This window comes from Fragaria vesca, linkage group LG6 (genome assembly GCF_000184155.1).
Source record: "Fragaria vesca subsp. vesca linkage group LG6, FraVesHawaii_1.0, whole genome shotgun sequence".
In the NCBI taxonomy this organism is placed as follows: domain Eukaryota; kingdom Viridiplantae; phylum Streptophyta; class Magnoliopsida; order Rosales; family Rosaceae; genus Fragaria; species Fragaria vesca.
In genome coordinates, this window is record NC_020496.1 from 34,719,276 (window position 1) to 34,737,923 (window position 18,648).

At 38.0% G+C, this 18,648-nt stretch overlaps 3 protein-coding genes across 4 annotated transcripts; 2 read left to right on the forward strand and 1 right to left on the reverse strand.

Annotated features, from left to right (window-relative positions):
• Positions 1-2,196: 2,196 nt before the first annotated feature.
• On the forward strand, positions 2,197-5,163 carry LOC101309958 (putative wall-associated receptor kinase-like 13-like). Its single transcript, XM_004306195.1, has 3 exons — positions 2,197-3,127; positions 3,239-3,454; positions 3,947-5,163. The coding sequence occupies exons 1-3, from the start codon at positions 2,197-2,199 to the stop codon at positions 5,161-5,163; spliced, it is 2,364 nt and encodes a 787-aa protein (XP_004306243.1).
• Positions 5,164-7,080: 1,917 nt separating this feature from the next.
• Positions 7,081-10,016, reverse strand: LOC101313040 (CASP-like protein 1-like). The gene is made up of 3 exons (XM_004304385.1): positions 9,608-10,016; positions 9,397-9,529; positions 7,081-7,609 (listed from the first exon to the last, which is right to left on the reverse strand). The coding sequence occupies exons 1-3, from the start codon at positions 9,811-9,813 to the stop codon at positions 7,418-7,420; spliced, it is 531 nt and encodes a 176-aa protein (XP_004304433.1). The 5' UTR covers positions 9,814-10,016; the 3' UTR covers positions 7,081-7,417.
• A 1,001-nt stretch (positions 10,017-11,017) lies between these two features.
• LOC101313331 (ubiquitin-like protein 5-like) lies at positions 11,018-13,676 on the forward strand. 2 transcript variants are annotated; one of them, XM_004304387.1, is made up of 3 exons: positions 11,068-11,301; positions 13,029-13,149; positions 13,549-13,676. In XM_004304387.1, the coding sequence occupies exon 1, from the start codon at positions 11,073-11,075 to the stop codon at positions 11,292-11,294; it is 222 nt and encodes a 73-aa protein (XP_004304435.1). In that variant the 5' UTR covers positions 11,068-11,072; the 3' UTR covers positions 11,295-11,301; positions 13,029-13,149; positions 13,549-13,676. The 2 variants fall into 2 exon arrangements, with proteins under 2 accessions (XP_004304434.1, XP_004304435.1); XM_004304386.1 differs by lacking the exon at positions 13,549-13,676 and having other exon boundaries at positions 11,018-11,301; positions 13,029-13,308.
• Positions 13,677-18,648: the final 4,972 nt, after the last annotated feature.

An 18,648-nucleotide genomic window follows, 5' to 3' on the forward strand; every position in this document is an offset into this window, starting at 1 on the left:
AAAAAGAAAAAGAAATATATATATATATATATATATATATATATATATTAATAATTGATAATGTGGCGTGTCTGAAGCTGAGGTGACGTGTCGGTCAACGTGTCGGGCCGTGTTGGGCATATCGGACACTCTGACACTCCAGGGGTGTGAAGTGTCCGTGTAACATTAAGGGGTGTGAAGTGTTCGTGTAACATAGCTTATTTGAAAAGATAATCAATAGAACAATAGAACCTAATCTGTGTGGTATAATAATTCAATGAGCATTTTACGTGGACCTTCACCCAAAGTACTACATGATTAGTTTGAAATTCGATCTTTTTTTATAGAGAAAATTACATACAAGGAACTTACCAAATTTAAAAACACAAAAAACTCACATTCAATATTTCTTATACAGATTAGGACATCAACCCAAGCCCAACAATAATAACAGCAGGCCTGACCCGAGTTGTAAATTAAAATGACTAAAATGCCCAACTCTAAATCAAAAATTACAAACCTCATCCTTTATCTTCTTCTCTCTCCACATTGCCACATATCTCTTCCTTTCTCTCTGTATTTATTTTTTCAGAAGCTCTCTCTCTGTTACGCTCTCTCTAATACCAACAGCGGTGGAAGACACTCGACGACGACGGCCATATATGACGGACGACGCCTGGCTCCTCAACGTTGACTGTGGATCTACCTTGATGATGACGGTGGATCTACCTCGATGATGACGACAGCTCCGCCTTAACGACAACAACTCTGCCTCGACTACGATGGCTCCACCGATCCTCTCACTGTACATATTCCTCAGTCCTCCACCGTAGTCAAAATCCAATCTGCTACTAAAGCCACCTGATCCGAGGCCAACGACATGAGCAGTTGACACAATCGAGAAGGAAGTTGAGTTGATTCTTGTTCAAAGCATTTCAATTCAATTGTCACTGAATTTTTGGGGTTTAGGATTGGGTATATGATTGGGTTGAGCGTTTGAGTAGCAATGGGAGGTTGAGGTCAGACAGAGACAATGAATTGAAAATGGAGCTATATGATTAGGTTGAGGTAATGCATTGAAAATGGAGGAGACTGGTTGAGGCAGTAGCAGTAGGTTGAGTAGCAGAAGCAGGCAGTATCAGAGTGGGATGTGTAGCAAACGTAGGCAGTAGCAGGCAAATTGGTAATAGAAGTCGTCAGTAGCAGACAGATTGGTAGTATAAGTCGGCAGTAGCAGATGCATTGGTAGTAGAAGTCGACAGTAGCAGTCGACATTACCTTGATCGACAGTAGTAGATTATTCAGCTTGTTTGTAAATTGTTACTCCCTTTATAGTCTAGTTTTTTACTCCATAGTAGCAGCTTTTTAATCGACAGTAGCAACGCTCTGGCCGGCAGGAGCACCTTTCTATTAGGCAGTAGCAGCGCACGAGACTGAACCCGTGTCTATAAATTCTGACCGATTTATTTTTTTGTTATAATTGACTTTTTTAAGTTTGAAGGTTACAATTGTAAATGTGTTATTGCCACATGGCAACAATATAACAACTTGTCCTTATTTGTTAATTTTTGTCTTTAGATGTGTAAGATATTATGTAATGGATGTATTTGTAAACTGAAATTTGGTTAGTAACTAATATGTAATTTATTATTTTTTATAAGATAACGAATATGAATTCACACTTTTTTCCGATTTCTTTCTGGCTATGTCAACAAAAGAAAGTAAAGGCATATGTAACGTTAACCTCTCTCCATACATAATGAAGCATCATATCAAATGACGAATTTCTCTAATTATCGAGCTTTGTGTGTGTGTTTGTGTGAAGGATTACGATCACATGTGTTACACGGCCTCAAGTTGATTTACTTTAAGAACATCTATGTTCATTTCAATCGTTGTCTTTTGTCTTCCTGTAGTTGGAAATGAACCTTTACCCAGCAGAAAGAAGATCATAGTGCCGAACCAATAGTAGTGGACAACAATGGTGGACCTTGACCAAAAGTTGATTTGATATGAAACACTAATTGAATGATGCATTCCATTTTTCTATCTTACTATTCGATTGAAAGCACTGGTTCTTGCGAAGATACATGTATACCTTTCGATTATAATTTCTCTGAGACTCTCTAGCTGCTAGAATGCTGGATGCAACTTTTCTTTTTCAAAAACCAACCAGGAAGTATTGCAGAAGAAGTAGAAGCCCACCTAGCAGTGACAATGCAACGGCTAGTTCAGCACACGATTTTCATTCTACTGCTATATAAATGGCGCACCAGTACAGCATCATCATCATCACCGGAGATAGCACAGAAGAATTGTACATCGCTCTGCGGAGGTGTTCAGATCCCATACCCTTTTGGGATTGGACCTAACAACCATTGTTACTTTGACGGGTGGTTTGAAATAGAATGCAGGAACTCCATAGATTTCCAGTTTTTCAACAGTTCTGTTCCAGAGACGCCGTTCTTGAGGCGTCTACAACTGGAGGTGCTGAGTATTTCCATCGTAAACGCAACGCTTCAGGTTCTGAGCCCTGTTACTTTCTTTAGTTGCAAGAGGAAGAAATCTCCGCCCGCACCAAATCTGACGGCAAGCCCTTTCTCATACGCCACTGATGATCACAACACTTTCTTTGCAGTCAGTTGTGGCTTATTTGCTTCAATGCGCACAGCCGGACCTCCAAACCATACTGTTGCTGGGTGCGCATCAACCTGTTCTTCAACCACACCCCTCACTAATGAATCCTGTGGATACGGTATCAACTGTTGCCGGACTACCCTATCTCAATACGTCACTAGTTTCAGTGTCATGCAAGAACAAGATGAAACAAGAAGAAATGCGATGGATTGCAAGGACTATGCATTCCTGGTTGACCAGAAGTGGTATGATACTCATATACCAAACGTTAGCTATGTGAAGGATATGGAATTCGTTCCTGTTGAGTTAGACTGGAGCTTAAGCTTGGAAAAGAATAAGTCATTGATCAAATCATTTGAGGCATTCAACATGACTGACTGGAGGAACCTAACTGACTCGAGACCCTTATGCGAGAGAGTTGATCCTGATCCGCTTTTCAATCGAACATGGTATTCATGTACATGTCCAGAAGGCTTTGAAGGAAATCCCTACCTTCTCCAACCTTGTCGAGGTATTGCTACCGACATTTTTTTTTTTGAGAATAAGAAATCATTTTGTTATGATGCTATCTTTGTTCTGTTATGTTTCTTTTTTTTCTTTGAGAATGACTGTTATGTTTCAGATATTGATGAATGCAAAGATAATAATCCGTGCGTGGGTCTTGATCTTCATACTACTACTACTTGGAATATTAGTAATGCCAAATGCAACAATACTGTTGGGGGTCATACTTGTTACTCCACTAGAACAGGGGAAACCTGCGAATTGTTTGCCTTTGGGGTTGCTAAGTGCTACTCAAAAAACAGGCCTCATTCTCAGCTCAAGCCAATTCTCTCTGGTAAGATCTATACAGCATACATACTCGGTTAAGAAACAAAATAAGCATGTCTTTTAGTACAATTGTGTATATTCTGCATGTATTATGATTGTATGTGTATAGCATGAAAATAGTATAGATAAAAGAAATAAACAAAATATTGCATTACGTACAACGTACAATAAACAAAATATTGTATTATTTTAATGTTAAGTTGTTTTGTTTTACATCATTGGATTTACATCTAACGGTGATTGATCATGATTTTCTTGGTCACTAGGAGACCATGTGAGCACTACTGTATATCTTGTTATCGTATTATTATGTCTAAGACTCTGAGTTCCGTGATGATTCATGGACGAAGCTCGGACATAATAGCCGTATTATACAACATAGTAATCATATTAGACAATTTGTAAATGCTTGTCATCTCACCAACCATCATGCAAATGAACGTTAAATATTACTCTACTAATGAAGATTAATATATCTAAGAACCGAGTAATTATGCAGGTCTTGGCGCTGGTATCGGATTATTGTTATTGCTTAGTGGTGCATGGTGGATATATAAGTTTGCAAAGAAATGGAACAACAATAAACTTAAGCAGATGTTTTACAAACGAAATGGTGGATTATTGTTGGAACAACAATTATCGTCAGGTGACATTAACATCGAGAGAATTAAATTGTTCGAATCCAAGGAGTTGCAGAGGTCTACTGACAATTTTAACGCTGAAAGAATTATTGGTCAAGGAGGGCAAGGTACCGTTTATAAAGGCATGTTGATGGATGGAAGAATTGTGGCAGTTAAAAAGTCTAAAATGGTAGATGAAGCAAAGCTTTCAGAATTCATCAATGAGGTTGTCATCCTTTCTCAAATCAACCACAGAAATATTGTTCAACTGTTGGGTTGTTGTTTGGAGACGGAAGTTCCTCTTCTGGTTTATGAATTTATACCCAATGGAAACTTATCTCAGTATATTCATGAGCAGAGTGAAGAATTTCCACTTACATGGGAGATTCGTTTACGAATTGCTACAGAAATTGCAGGAGCTCTAGCCTACTTACATACTTCAACTTTGTTTCCGATTTTTCATAGAGACATCAAGTCCACGAACATACTTCTAGATGACAAGTACAGAGCAAAAATTGCCGACTTTGGAACTTCAAGATTAGTTGCCATTGACCAAACTCACCTGACCACAAGAGTACATGGCACATTTGGTTATTTGGATCCTGAATACTACCAGACAAGCCAGTTTACAGAGAAAAGCGACGTCTACAGCTTCGGAGTGGTGCTTGTTGAGCTCTTGACCGGAAAGAAACCGGTAACAAGGTCAGACGAAGATGAAATGTACAAAAGTCTTGCCTCATATTTCATAGTCTCAATGCAGGAAGATTCTCTATTTGACATTCTTGATGCTCGAGTAGTGAACGAAGGCTCTAAAGATGGAATATTGCGAGTCGCTAATCTTGCAAGGAGATGCTTGGGTTTGAATGGAAGAAAACGCCCCACAATGAGAGAGGTCACTACAGAATTAGAGGTCATCCAATTATCTGAGAAACCTACCGGAGCTCAAGAAAACTGTGAAAGCCTTGAAGTTGAACAAGATTATCAAATTGAGCAGTGGGATGACGTTTTTTCTGGCTCAACTACAATGTCCACTTGGAAAGGTGCTCCGAGTACATCATCAGTTGAACTTCGACGATTGTTTGAGAAGACATGTTGAATAATATGTTTCTGGTAATGTAAAATATCTTGGATTTGCTGCTTTTGACAATGTATGTGTTATCTTTGTGTAAAATACTCTCTTGCAGTGTAGTAGTGTATGCTATATAATAAGGGCTAAGTAAGTACAGTTGGATGACATGCATTTTGAATTATGTTAACTAAACTTTCGAACACTCATCCAGCCATTTATTTAAAAATCATTATATCACTTTCTCCTTGTTATAAAGTTCTCATATATTGGAAGCTTTCCCTTGGTTTCTAATTTCGTTTCTATATATGATTAATACTTGCAAGGTACTTGCTACTGCATGCGGTGCTGAAAAAATGACAACTTTATAGTGTTTGTTCGGATCAACTCAACTTCTTGGCTACTGTTGAGGTTTCCCCTCAGTTTGATGCATGTTGGTCGACCTCGTTGAGATCGTACTAGTTTGAACATCTACCGATTGATGAGCTCTTAGCATCTAAAGAGTCGGTTCTCAATTCATGGAGAAATCTTGTAACTGTTTCGACTATTACTTCATTGTGTTGTTGATGAGCTGCAACGGTAGCGCCATTTGTAGAATTCTGATGCAGAAAACATAAAAAATGTTATGATACATTTTGCATATATTTAGAATTCATAGTACATTTGTTCTCAAGAATTCAAAGTAAATTCTAATATGTTGTAAAATACCCGGCGGCGCTTAGGAGGTTTGGTTTTTGTGTTCATTATCTCCATCAGTTCATCAAACTGAAAGAACAAACTTATAAGCTCAACAACATATATCTTAATCAATTCAGACATGTATAGATGAAACCGAATTGTTTACCAAGAAAAAATAGAATAATAACATTTGATTTAGTGAAAGATTAGCAATTTGCAAACTTCTGAACTGACCTTTTGTTGTCATATGTTTACTTGTTTAATGACAATGATGATAAATTTAATCAAATAACCATAGGAGATAATAACTTAAATCCTAAAAGCACAAATGATGAGAAACTAGGCCAACAAGCATAAATGACTGAGGCATTGCAACCACCTGTCTTACGATTTTGTTGTAAGTCCTTGCACACCGGTAAAGCCTTTTTTCCTCTTCTTCCTTATCGGTCATACTCAGCCCTCAAAGCTCTGAAACCCTTCTCAATTTGGGACAATTTGTTGAAGATATAACTAGAAAGACTGAGACATATATAGATGACTCAAGCTGCTGAAGGAGCTGGCTTTTATAGAGCATACAAGGTCATGCTTTCCTTGAATTCGATATGGCCGTTGCAAAGCCTATCGATTCTTCTAAACATCTATAATGAAAAAGGCGATGAAAACACGCTTGTTTTCGCCTACATCTCCTCTTCCTTGGGCGTTCGGACACTAATCTCGTGTCAAGGAAAGAAAGAATTCAACTACAGGAGTAAAACACTAGCCATAAAAGGGAGTTTTACTTCTATGGTAGCAGTTTGACTATATCCTAAACATATATACCTACCCTGAGAAAACACATGAATTCTATCGAAAAAACTACCATCAATTCTGGTCAAGTAATACTAAAAACTTCCAGTGAACTCTGGTCAAGCAATACTAAAAATTTACCATTGATTCTAAGGTTGTTTCCCTTCGGTTACAAATTTACAAAACGTTTATTTGTTTATATTTCTAGTGGTTTTTTTGCTGGGTTTGCCACCATTACCGACCTAAGAAACTAAGAAGTGCCTGACATTGACTACGGAAAATGATTTCAGGCATACAGCAGCAAAACAGAACATGCAATTCGTGAATGAATCATGATCATAATTCAAAGGATGTGGCATTTTCCAAGCCTAAATTCCATGAATATTTATTTCAAAAAAAAAAAAACAAAAAAAAAATCCATGAATATTACCAAAGAGGTTCCAACTTCCAACACTAATTTAATGTTAACCAGACAGCTGATAGCATGTGTGTAAGCTTAGACTGCATGAATTTCTTAAGCTGCTTTAACAGTTCACGCAAAAAGCATTTGTTCCTCATAGAGGAACCTGTAAGTTTTCTCATGACCTCTTAACACCAGTAGTGCTGTTGCAATGAAGACAGACTGTGGAAATATACATATCTCCTTAATTGTTGTCAAGTAATCTTCTGCAATGTAGTTGTATCTCAATAAACCCTGGAAAAATATTTCTATGTACAGAAAAAGAGCAAAAATCCTTGTAGAAGCACAGCCATTTTTTAAGGATTCTATTTGAGAACATAAGGAGATTCAGCTCTCTGATGAATTCTCTTGTGACAAGTTTCACCGTGAAGCCAGCGACCAAAAGTTAAAAAGAAAGGATGGTGACACAACAAACCAACTGATAAAAGCCATAGCGGTCGCAGATTCAAACCTTTTGCAATGGTTCACAGCACATTTGTTAAGATCATTGGCAATGAGGACAGTAATTCCAGCAGAAGCGCATGCAGCAGCAAATGTAAGAGTGGAAGTGATCTGCAGGGAAATAAAAGGAAAAGATTATTATATCTGTGAGCTGCTGATGCAATGATTTAGGTCCAGATCAAGGGTTTTTCATTCACCTCCGGAAGCACAACCATATAAACTTCCAAACAGTGAATGTTGCAGAACCATATTAACAAAGCATCAGTAATAAGAGAATTAAAGACCAATATTAAGATATATCCCTTTAGAATTTGAATTTTATGGCAACGTATCAAAGTTAACAAAACCCAAATCCATGCCACATGCCTTAAACGATTGGTTAATACTTAATCTAGTATTCCTCGCAAGCCAAATTCAGTAAGCTAAGGATAAAATTCTGTATCAAGTGGGATATTAACGGTGACCACCTATTTCCTCATCCAACACACCCAACATATCTGCTTCTCATATCATTTTTATCTAGAAGTCTCCTCATTCTTCTCCATATGACTTGCTTCTGCTCCTTTCAAACACTAAAATCTTACAATGTAGCTGTTCAAGTGTGAGTGAATTTGAGGTGTTGAGTTTAGGTAAGTCTGTACGCTAAAGTGAGCATCTGCACAACGGTCTTCCTCTGTGTTTAGCACCAGCGCTTTTCATTTAAATACCAGACATCCCCAAAACCTACTTCGCGGATCTAGGATTCAAACTGGAGTCCTGCTGAACCTTATGAGATTACACTACACTACTAGTACATTTGAAACTTCAATGAGATTACATACACTACTAGTACGTTTGAAACTTCTATGAGATTAGGTCTGATGATAAGTGACTTATGACTCCATAAGTGTGGAGTCATATATCCAGTACTAGAGGATGCTGAAAGATCAAAGCAGGTGAGGGAATGTTCTGAATCAAGACAACCACAGAAGGAAAGATGTTCATCAACAAGCAACAAGATGCTCATCAACAAGCAACATGAGACAGGTTTGAGACACTTTTGTTGAAAGGAAAAAATAGGATACTGAAATTTGCAGTGGTTTGGGTCTTTATCACTCAATCAGATGTGACAACCAACCAATACTTTTAATTCATAATATTTCTTTGTTACGGAAAATCTGAACCACATCTTACAACTAGTGTCTCAAATCTAAAACAAGAAGCATAACTCTGTACATATGTTTAGAGTTACTGTTGGCGAAACCAAACATTGTTTCCTTGTACAAGAAAGGTAAACAGTACAAGTTATATGGCTACTAAGACCACTATAAGGTTGATTACAAAAGAGTGACCATATAGGCTGATGAGCAAGAAATGCATTTAGCCAGTGCAGAATAGTAATATACAACTTAATTAGACCCTCAGTATGACGAATAGAGCAGGTGAGCTCAATTAACAGCCATTAATCTCTCTCTCTTACCCAAATCATTGAGCCTTCTCTCTCTCTTTCTCAGTTTACCTATTTCTAGAACTCTGCTCAAGCTATCCATACAATTTGCAAGCATGCACCAACACTCAACCAAGTAAATTTAAGTTCAGCAGGGCACTCTGACTAGCTAGACATAGATATACCAAGAGCCCAGCACTTACTCTCGATGAAGAATAGAAGTAAATGCATTTGTTTGTATTGTACATTGCATTTGTAAATTACTTCTATTTGACATAGACTTTCAAGCAACCCTGAAGAACCAAAGTATACGAAGAAAAATAGTACATTATCAAAAGCTAGTTCACAAATAGATGAAAAGACCATCATGATGCTATCACAACATTTCACACTAACCAGCTAAGAACCCGATGGCAGATTAAATACTAGCAGTCTACGAACATGTAAATGACAAGTTTGATTCTTATCTTACCCCATCTCCAATGGTGAAGAAACAGACAACCTTGCAGTTTCGCAAACTCCGCCGCACCAAAATCGCATACACATCAACAATCGCCAGTGACAAACTCCACACACATTGCAAGCTCACAGCAGCAACAAGGTAGCTGACACAAACAGCACCACAAGTTCACAACCACAATCAAAAGACTCAAAATTTCAAACCAAAAAACAACGAGCATTACCAAAACGCAGTAACAGACGGGAAATCGTTGGTGGAGGCCATGACGGCGAGGGAGACTCCGGCGAAGGCGAGCTGGCAAAGACGGAGAGCGAGGCTGCCGGCGGTGCCGGGCATGCCCTGAACGTCCTTCATCCTGACTCTGAGGGCCGCCACGTCAGTCATCGGTGGAGCCTCCACCGGGTGGACCGACGGACGGCTCACGCTCATCTTCGGCGGCGAAATGAATGACTCTCTTTCACTCTGACGATCTTGAACCCATCAAAGACTCGGCCTTTTGAGCTTTGAGCTGAATTGGAGTTCTGGGTTTGTTGGGTGTTTGATTATCGAGTTGGAATGGGAAAAGGAAGAAATGGTTTATTGAGTCGTGAATGGGGTGCCGTGCCGTTGTGAGTGTGAATGGAATCGACTGTGACTCGGCGCCTTTTGGCTGAGCACCAATTGGAGTGGGGCAGAGATTCTTCTTCTCTTTTAAATTTAATCACCGTACAAATGCAGAGCACTAATGTCCTCCGTCATCATACTTGTGAACACATTTTTTATTTTTTAACTTGGACGGTTCGTTTGTAATTAACGAAATGTTTTTAGCCAAAACCTTCAACCAGAAAAATTGGGTCTTCAATGATGCAAACTTGCAAAATTTAAAGTGCGTCGACACCAGAGTAGTCGAGGTTTATGAGCTATTGGGGTTTGGTTGGTAGAATGATCATGGAATAAGTTAGCCTACCCCATATTCGAATCCTATCTACATCCCTGCATATCAATCGGCCAAAATTCCCCCGCTCCCAGTCGGTCATCCGATTGACTGATTGAGATTTCTGGTCTTTACTCGCACACCGACTTCTAAGATATAGAGTTTGTGAGAAATGTTCATCTTTGACCCGCTTACTAAAACGTCTAAAATGAGCATTGAAATCTCTCATAGACAAGTATACAAGTGTTGCTCATTTGGATGACCTTAGGGGTTTCATAATATGAAAATAATTTTAGAAATTCTTGTATGCACGACGTATATTTACACGATGTAATCTTAATCATTCATAACAATTTATATGTTTGACCACCATGTTTCTATATTATTTTCTCTAATACTGACTATCCACATATGTACGTGAAGATACACGTTGTGTACTGAAGATACTCTCAAATAATTAACATTAATAACTTCGCTTCAAAGAAAAATCTCAACTTCTTTTCAAAAAAAAAAAGAAAAATCTCAACTTTGGGTCAAAGTCGTCAAACCAACTCTTGATAGGGGCATTTACCCCTTTTCTGTTTGGGTTGGACTGGCCCAATGTGAATGGGGTTTTACATGGTAAACCGCCAAGAAAAGGGAAAGCAATGAGAAAAGACCAGACAGCCCCCACGAAGTAGCACCTTATATAAACCCCCTTCTCCCATTATTTGTGGCGTCAAAACTCTCCCTCTTTATTCTCGGTGGTCAAAGAAAGAAGAGAAGCGGAGCGAAGATGATCGAGGTGGTGCTGAACGATCGTCTGGGGAAGAAGGTGAAGGTGAAGTGCAACGAGGACGACACCATCGGCGACCTGAAGAAGCTGGTGGCTGCCCAGACGGGTACCCGAGCCGATAAGATCCGGATCCAGAAGTGGTACAACGTCTACAAGGACCACATCACTCTCCGCGACTACGAAGTCCATGACGGCATGGGCCTCGAGCTCTACTACAACTGAAATCAAGGTCCTAACTCTTTGCAATTACATAGTTTCCTACTCAATTTTATTTTATATACTCAATTTTCGGCAATTCCATGTGTAATTAGGGTTTTGTTTGGGTGGATTGGATTTTTAGGGTTTGCTTGTATGACCTAATTCTCGGGAGTTTAATAGTTATCGGTTCCTGATTAATTATAAGGAATTATATTATACGATTATTATATAATCAAGAAAATTGCTAAATACTGCATTTTTTTTTTCAATTTCCTTGTCAATTCAATATTAGTTTTTCATTCCGGCTGCGCCGCTTAGAAATTGGATTGTATGGGTATGATATAGTGAAGTATGGTCAAGTAGTTATTATATGTTTATGGTGTGCATTGTGCATGCTTTGTTTGGTTTCCTTGTCAATTTTGGTAACTACTACTCTTAGTCTTAGTTTTGGTTATGCATATGGATGTGACATAGTGAAGCAATGCTTAATCTCATAAACACTAACTTAAAAACTGCATAATTTTCACTCCCATACCACCTCCGAACACAGCTGGTAAACTAGATAAATTCTATACTTGGTAGCTTCACATCTAGTTTGATGTATCAGAGGTAGTTGTAAACTGTCTAACGGAAGTCTAGTATTGTTCATTCTGGAATCAGGGAGCAGTTGTGACTACATGAATTAGAGCAGCTAGACAACTTTCGGTTCCAGGGTTTCTTGGAACTTCCTCAAAGTCATACACATACACTTGTTTAAAGGATACTACTTTCACCTAGTTAACTTATTCTCTTAAGAAGGGCTTTGCTTTAATATAGCTTGGGTAAATTGAGTCCCACAAATCTTCTGATCTCCTTGGCTGTCATACTTATGCTGTAGCAGCACTGTCTAAATTGAAGAAGTGAACTCATTGTTATGAGGCTTTTAGTTGATTGCTTGCACAAATAGTGTGCTGTTTATGCAGGTATTTGGTTAGTTGTAAGCTTGTAATGGATCCAATTATGGTAGATTATTGAGGATTTTGTAATGTTCTGATGTTTGCGGTGTACTCCACTTTATTCTAAAAGTTGTTCTGGTCTCTAAATTTAGAGTGCAAGTGATTCCAGTAGGTATTCATCCATGTAGGTTGGAAAATTAACAGACCTCTGTTTACTATTGCCATATGCCTGTAAGTGGTTGTCTGCAATGCTTAAGCCATGTCCTCATTGTCCTGTCCAGCATGAGTATCATATAAAAATTGTGATACTGTAAAACGGTATTAAAAAAAATGGTACTTGGCCTATGCCAGTCTCGTGGCTTATCATGATGTCGAATACTGTAATAGGACTGAAGCCATTTTTGGCCTAGTATGTATGACACATCATCTAATTAGTTTATATCACTATCCCTTCTGCAAGACCACTATCTAAAGTGCTGGTTAAACAGCATTCTGATGCTTTTCCTTAGAAGGAGTGATTGAGTGCTTCCTGAGACCAGCTAAACTAAACCAAACAATCAATCATCTGACCAAGCAAGTTCTCTCTCTGGTTCTTGCTTTTGTCTCGATGTGATACATTGTAGCTTTTCTATTATGCTTTTTCTTTTAGTTCTTTCAAAAAAAAGGAAAGGATTAGATAGGTTCTTGTTGTGTATGTGTCAGTAGTTCCTTTCATGGAGAATTGATCATCATATCCACCAAGCATCCAGACTCTTCTTCTTCTTCTTCTTAGTTTGTTTTTTTAATTGTTTCATAATCTTAACATAATTTTGTGTGCTTTCAGGCATTGTAACAATGCACTGGCCGTGGGACTGGTGCTTAGTCTCTATAAGAGGTGGTGCTGTATGGACTGCAAAACCGTATAATGGCGCAGATTATGTGTATTTTCTGAAACAACTTCATAAGTGCGTTGTTTACTTATATTTCAATGTCTACTCGATACATTTGGGTTGAATGAATTCTGTGTAGTAATACATAAGCAGTATATCTTCTGTGACATAAGCAGTATGAATTCGGTGTTATAATGGTATCTGTGCTTGGTTTTTATGTGTGTTTATCTTGTGAGGTTGTTGAGTTATATGTTGTTCTACTTTTCTTTGGTATAACCCTGGGAAGCTTTATTATCCTCATAATTCAGATGAATTTAAGCTTTCCATTTACTATGCAACTTCGATTGGATTGCCAAACTTGCTACATGGTTTCTAAGGAGAGTTGCCCATGTAATGGTCCAAATTTGGCGATTTGGAAATAATTAGAGCTACTGCTGAACTTTGCAGCCTCCATTGCCTCTCTATTTTTCGCAGGTTCCAAGTTGGTGTAAAACAGAACGCTGTCTAGGTTCAGAGCTCTAAATCTTTCCAAGTTCCAACTTGTAAGGATTGAAGTTCATAGTCTGCTCCAGTTATACCAACCTGTTGATGATTGTTCACAGTAGGGAGCACTCTCACTCTGGAAACACCTCATTGAAAATCTGTCATCCATTTTCATGTCCACCAAGGTGTTCCGAAGAACCATATGGGGCTCCCCCAACGTACTGAAACTGCTCGTAGGTTTTTAGAACTCGTGTATTTGTTACTAGCCATAAGGTAACAAGTTGAACACAATACATCTATGAAACAACAAGAATGCTCTCTAGGACTGGTTAAATGGTGCTGTGGGCCTTGATACTTGAGAGTTAATATCAAATGTCCTGTGTGGCCCAACATTCATTCAGTTTGGGCTTTCTTCTGACACGAGTGTCGTACCCGGTTAAAAGATGAAACGACGGGTCGCTATCGGTGTAAGAAGCGGTACCTGTAATTTGCAAATGGATGTCGGTCGCAGAGAGAAGGGTTCGGGGGGACCACAGCACGGGCCTGATAGTTTGGCGCGTCACCAGAATCTGTGTCGTTTTTGGAAGAGACTTTTTTTGGGGTAAAAAGGACAAGAACGACAACACGAGAAGGGGACCATAATAACCAGAGTTTCCAAAACAGAGATAAAGTCTGGTTTGGTAGGCCCATAACGTCCACCCTAAGCCTTTCCCCTTCCTTTGCCCTCAATTTTGGCTTTCTCGCAACCAGTTGATTAATTTTTCTTTTTTTTTTTAGGGCTTGTGTTGTGATGTTGATTAGATAAATTAATTTCAGATGAGCTTGTTCGTAAAAAATTATTCTCAGATGAAGAACTTGATGTTTTGTGATCGTAGGTCGATAACTCGTTTTAAATTCAAAATACTAAGATAAAGAGGTTAGCAATATGTTGCGGACTTCTAATTTTGTTTCGGAACTATACGTATATCATTGGTGTAGTTATTCATTTGGAATGATGAATTGATGATTTGAGGTAGGTTAGATATTCTATAGTAATCAAATTTCAAAAATTGGTACATAGTACATTATACTCTAAGAAATAACTCACTATTAAGTTATCTATAAGACGTGATGACATGGATATTATGTATGTTGAAGTCTCGAGTTCGAGATTGTATGTGGTGTGATTTTTCATTGCATTGCCAACTAGTAATAAACTAATAATAATTAATAGTATGTTCATTTATTCAAAGAATAATTAATAGTATGAAGAATAATTAATAGTATGTTCATTTATTCAAAGAATCAAACAAACCTTTCAAACTGATCCGATTGAAAGCATCATCACTTGGGTTTTCCTTTAATAAATTTAATTTCAAACTCAATGGTAAACCAACAAACTGTGCAACAATAGTGTGATTATGACATGAATAATGTTAAGTGAACCGTATTTTCTTGAGCACACTACTACACAAATTATTCTAGAAGACAGTCAGGTTGCTAGGGGTTTTTATCTTTTAAAGTTGACCACTAATAGTAATGACAAGTAAACAACACTATCAAAACTATGATTTAGTGTTCATAACCGAACAAAGAATATGGCCAACATTAGAGTTAGCAAGACACAAATGCTCCATCGTCTCCATAACGCGTAAACACAATTTGATGTCAATGCAACCCATCAAACTGTTTGCATTTTTTTATTATGAATGTGCTGGAGGGAAGCGAAAGGCACCAAATAACTCACCTGGTTTTCAAACCTAACTCGTCATTGGTCCTGATGAGAACAAAATTTGTTGATCTTTTTGTGGATTCTTGAATTCAGTACTTCTATATATGTGACTTACATAATGCCAAGTATCATGTTGAATTCAACCAATACATATGTAGGCTTTATTTTCTGATTACTAGAATATATCAAGCACTGAGTGAAAATCCTGGAACTGGCTTAATCAACAATTTATTAAAATGTCCATCCTACACACATTTTTTGTTTTGTTTTGTTAAAGCCTAACCCTAAAACGATATCCTAAACCTTACCTTAATTAGGGTGTTGCGTACCGTGAAGGTCATCACTTGCACGACTCATCAATAGGGTTCAATAGGGTTTAGAGGATTAAAAGAAGAAAGAAAAAAAAAAAAAAACCATAGCCTCTTGGTCTCTTGGACATACTCATCTGTTAGATCGAAGTGGACAAACTCAAGGAGAAAACAAGAACATGGTGGTGGCAACTGGCAAGTAGCTAGCAGTAACAAACCCTAAAGTGAGGGGTGACATATCATAGAGGCATGGGAACCCTCTCAGAAATCAGAAACAGACAGTTCAGCCAATACTCTCATTCATTGTTACATTGATGACGCACTTGTCCCCCTTGAACAATGCCCTCTTTCCCGTTACTTGGATCTCTCAAAACTCTTGCAGATTCCAAGTGGGTGGATTCAAAGCCAGCAGCAGAACCTGACACTTGCTTAACGTAGTCGTGAAGTCAAGTAATCCCTAGGTGATGGTCGTCTGTCTCAGCAGATCATCGACTCGATCTTCTTCATGGTCCGCGAGGTAGAGATCGATATAGTGAAGACTTTCCCATTACGACATGCATGGCGAGCAAGCAAAGACAACCCATACAGAAATAAATAAGTCGATCTGTGAGTGAGTGAGTGAGTGAGCGAATGGAACGGATGAATCCAATGTGTGTTTGTTTAAGGGGTTCTAGGTCGAAACCATGCCATGTATGGTGGTGTGGTGGAGTGGAAAGTGGGTTCTGAAAACAAAGTGACGACACAAACAATGCTTTGGGAATGGTTTTTGTCTCCCTTTTCTCTCTTTCTCTAGCTGCTTTGACCCCTGGTTATTTGACTATTAGGGTTCTTGCCCTAACTTGGTACTCTCTATGGCCATTGGGGGTGGCAAATAATTGAATACCAACTTGAAAAAATTGAATGAGCTCAAGTGCTCAACTCTAAACAAAAGGAAATGAATTCCCATTAAGATAGATAGATAGCACCTGGTGTATACTTAATTAATTAGTTCAAAATCTACTATATATTTTTCTTTTTCTTTTGATAAATGGAAGACTATATATATAAGGAAACTCATGCACATCACATGATGCAACCAATTAAGGATCGGGGCCATCAAGGACGCTTGTGTCCCGAGCTGTGTTTTCTGTCGGTGCCAAGGCAATGCAAGGCATTGAAGTGAAGCACCATTTCATTAGAAATCATCAAATGCTTCCTGCATATTTTTACTCAACAATACCAGAAACAAAATGAATTGAAGTATTTTCTTAATCTGATCAAAGGACACTTGTATTGTATTTAGCTAGTTTAACCAAACTTGCAAGTTAGAAAGAAATTAAAAACTACAGTACGTTTTAGCAATAAGAAAACACAGTGGAGCTGTTGTTGGTTTGGGTCTACCAATTAAAGACTTATCCATCTGGGATTACCTGTGTTTGGTCCTGGTCTATTAATACGAAGGAAAACGACTGAGTCGATGAGAATCATGAGATATAGTCACAATTATATAATAAAACTAAGCCACCCAGTTTCTAATGTTTGATATATATAAGATTATCGTAAAGACATGACATCATGAGAAATTGAAACAACTGAATCAAACCTAGCTTTAGCCAGATGATGTATATTGTATTCTTTTTCTAGTCCAGGTGCTGCGTAGGATCCAAGACGTCGATCTCTTCTCGAAGGCGTGGCTTTAAGCATCTCTACCCTCACAACCTAAAATCTGGACTGTTTTGACAAAAATATCTTGTTCTTACGCCGTGAAACTACTAATCTATGTGCTGACTAGCTACTTCTACTAATACAAATTTTCCAATTTCTAAATAAAAGATTTAAAGAAGCTGATTGCTTCCACCGATACCCTTCTGGAGAAAAGATTGGTATACGTAAACTCTATAAACGTCCGATCATCTTTGAAGTGTGTACCATGTATGCAGACTCTCAACTAAATCAAATATATATATATATATATATATATTTATTGTTGCTTTTGTTTTGAACTAAATAAGTAAATATCTCACTTAAACAAATAACCCTTTTTAGACACGACCATCGGAAATTTCATAGTATTTATGCAGAAAAATTAGAGAGTTTTGCTTCTTTATAATAGAGAAATTATATGAGTTGTTGGAGATGCTTTGACACTGCATGTGCAACTAAAATTCTCAGCCTTAAGTATTTATTGATAGGATAATACAATCTGATTATCTCCCTCAAACGTGCCCCTGCAAGATAATAAGATCAAACCAACCATCATGATAATCAAAGTGTATGACTAAAATAAAGACTTCCTCCACGTTTTCTCTCGTATTAATGCTCCCCAACCATCATGATAATCAAAATGTATGACTAAAATAAAGACTTCCTCCTCGTTTTCTCTCGTGTTAATGCTCCCCAATTGTCTAATTTAATTTTGGTCTTCAATTGACTACTTACGTTTTCCTCGTTTTCTCTTGTGTTTAACGCATCTCTGCTCGTTCGATTCAACTTTGGTCTTCAATTAACTACTAAATCTACCGTGGTATATGCTTCATTCAACATAGAACGACATCAATATGGTTAATAGAGGGAGAGATCTCGATCCAAATCATTCTCACTCTTGACATTTTCATCTCCTCACTTTCATTCACGCACAGCCTTCAACCAAAAAAGAAAGAAAGAAAACAAACAGCCCGGTCAACGAAACGGCGCAACACAAGCAAACGTTGTCTTTCCAATCTGACGTCGCCCACACGTGCACCCTTTATTACCACAATTTAATACCCCATGTGGGACCCCACGAGTTCTCACGTGCGGGCCAAGATTACGAAAACTAACCACGACAGACAGAATGTGTTTTTTGTTTCCTTCCTCCTCTTCTTCTTCTTCTTCCTCCTCACTTTCATCCCATTATTGACTTTTGTGTTTGACAAATTTTTTGTTTTTGCAATCCCCATATATAACCAATAAAATCAATACATGCAAAACCCACTATTTTTCTCATAGTTGGGTGATTTTTATATTTACTATAACCCACACTTTGTGGCGTCAAGATTGGGACAATTAAATTACTTGTTTATTTTCCTTTGCTTTGCTTTGCTTTGCTTTGTA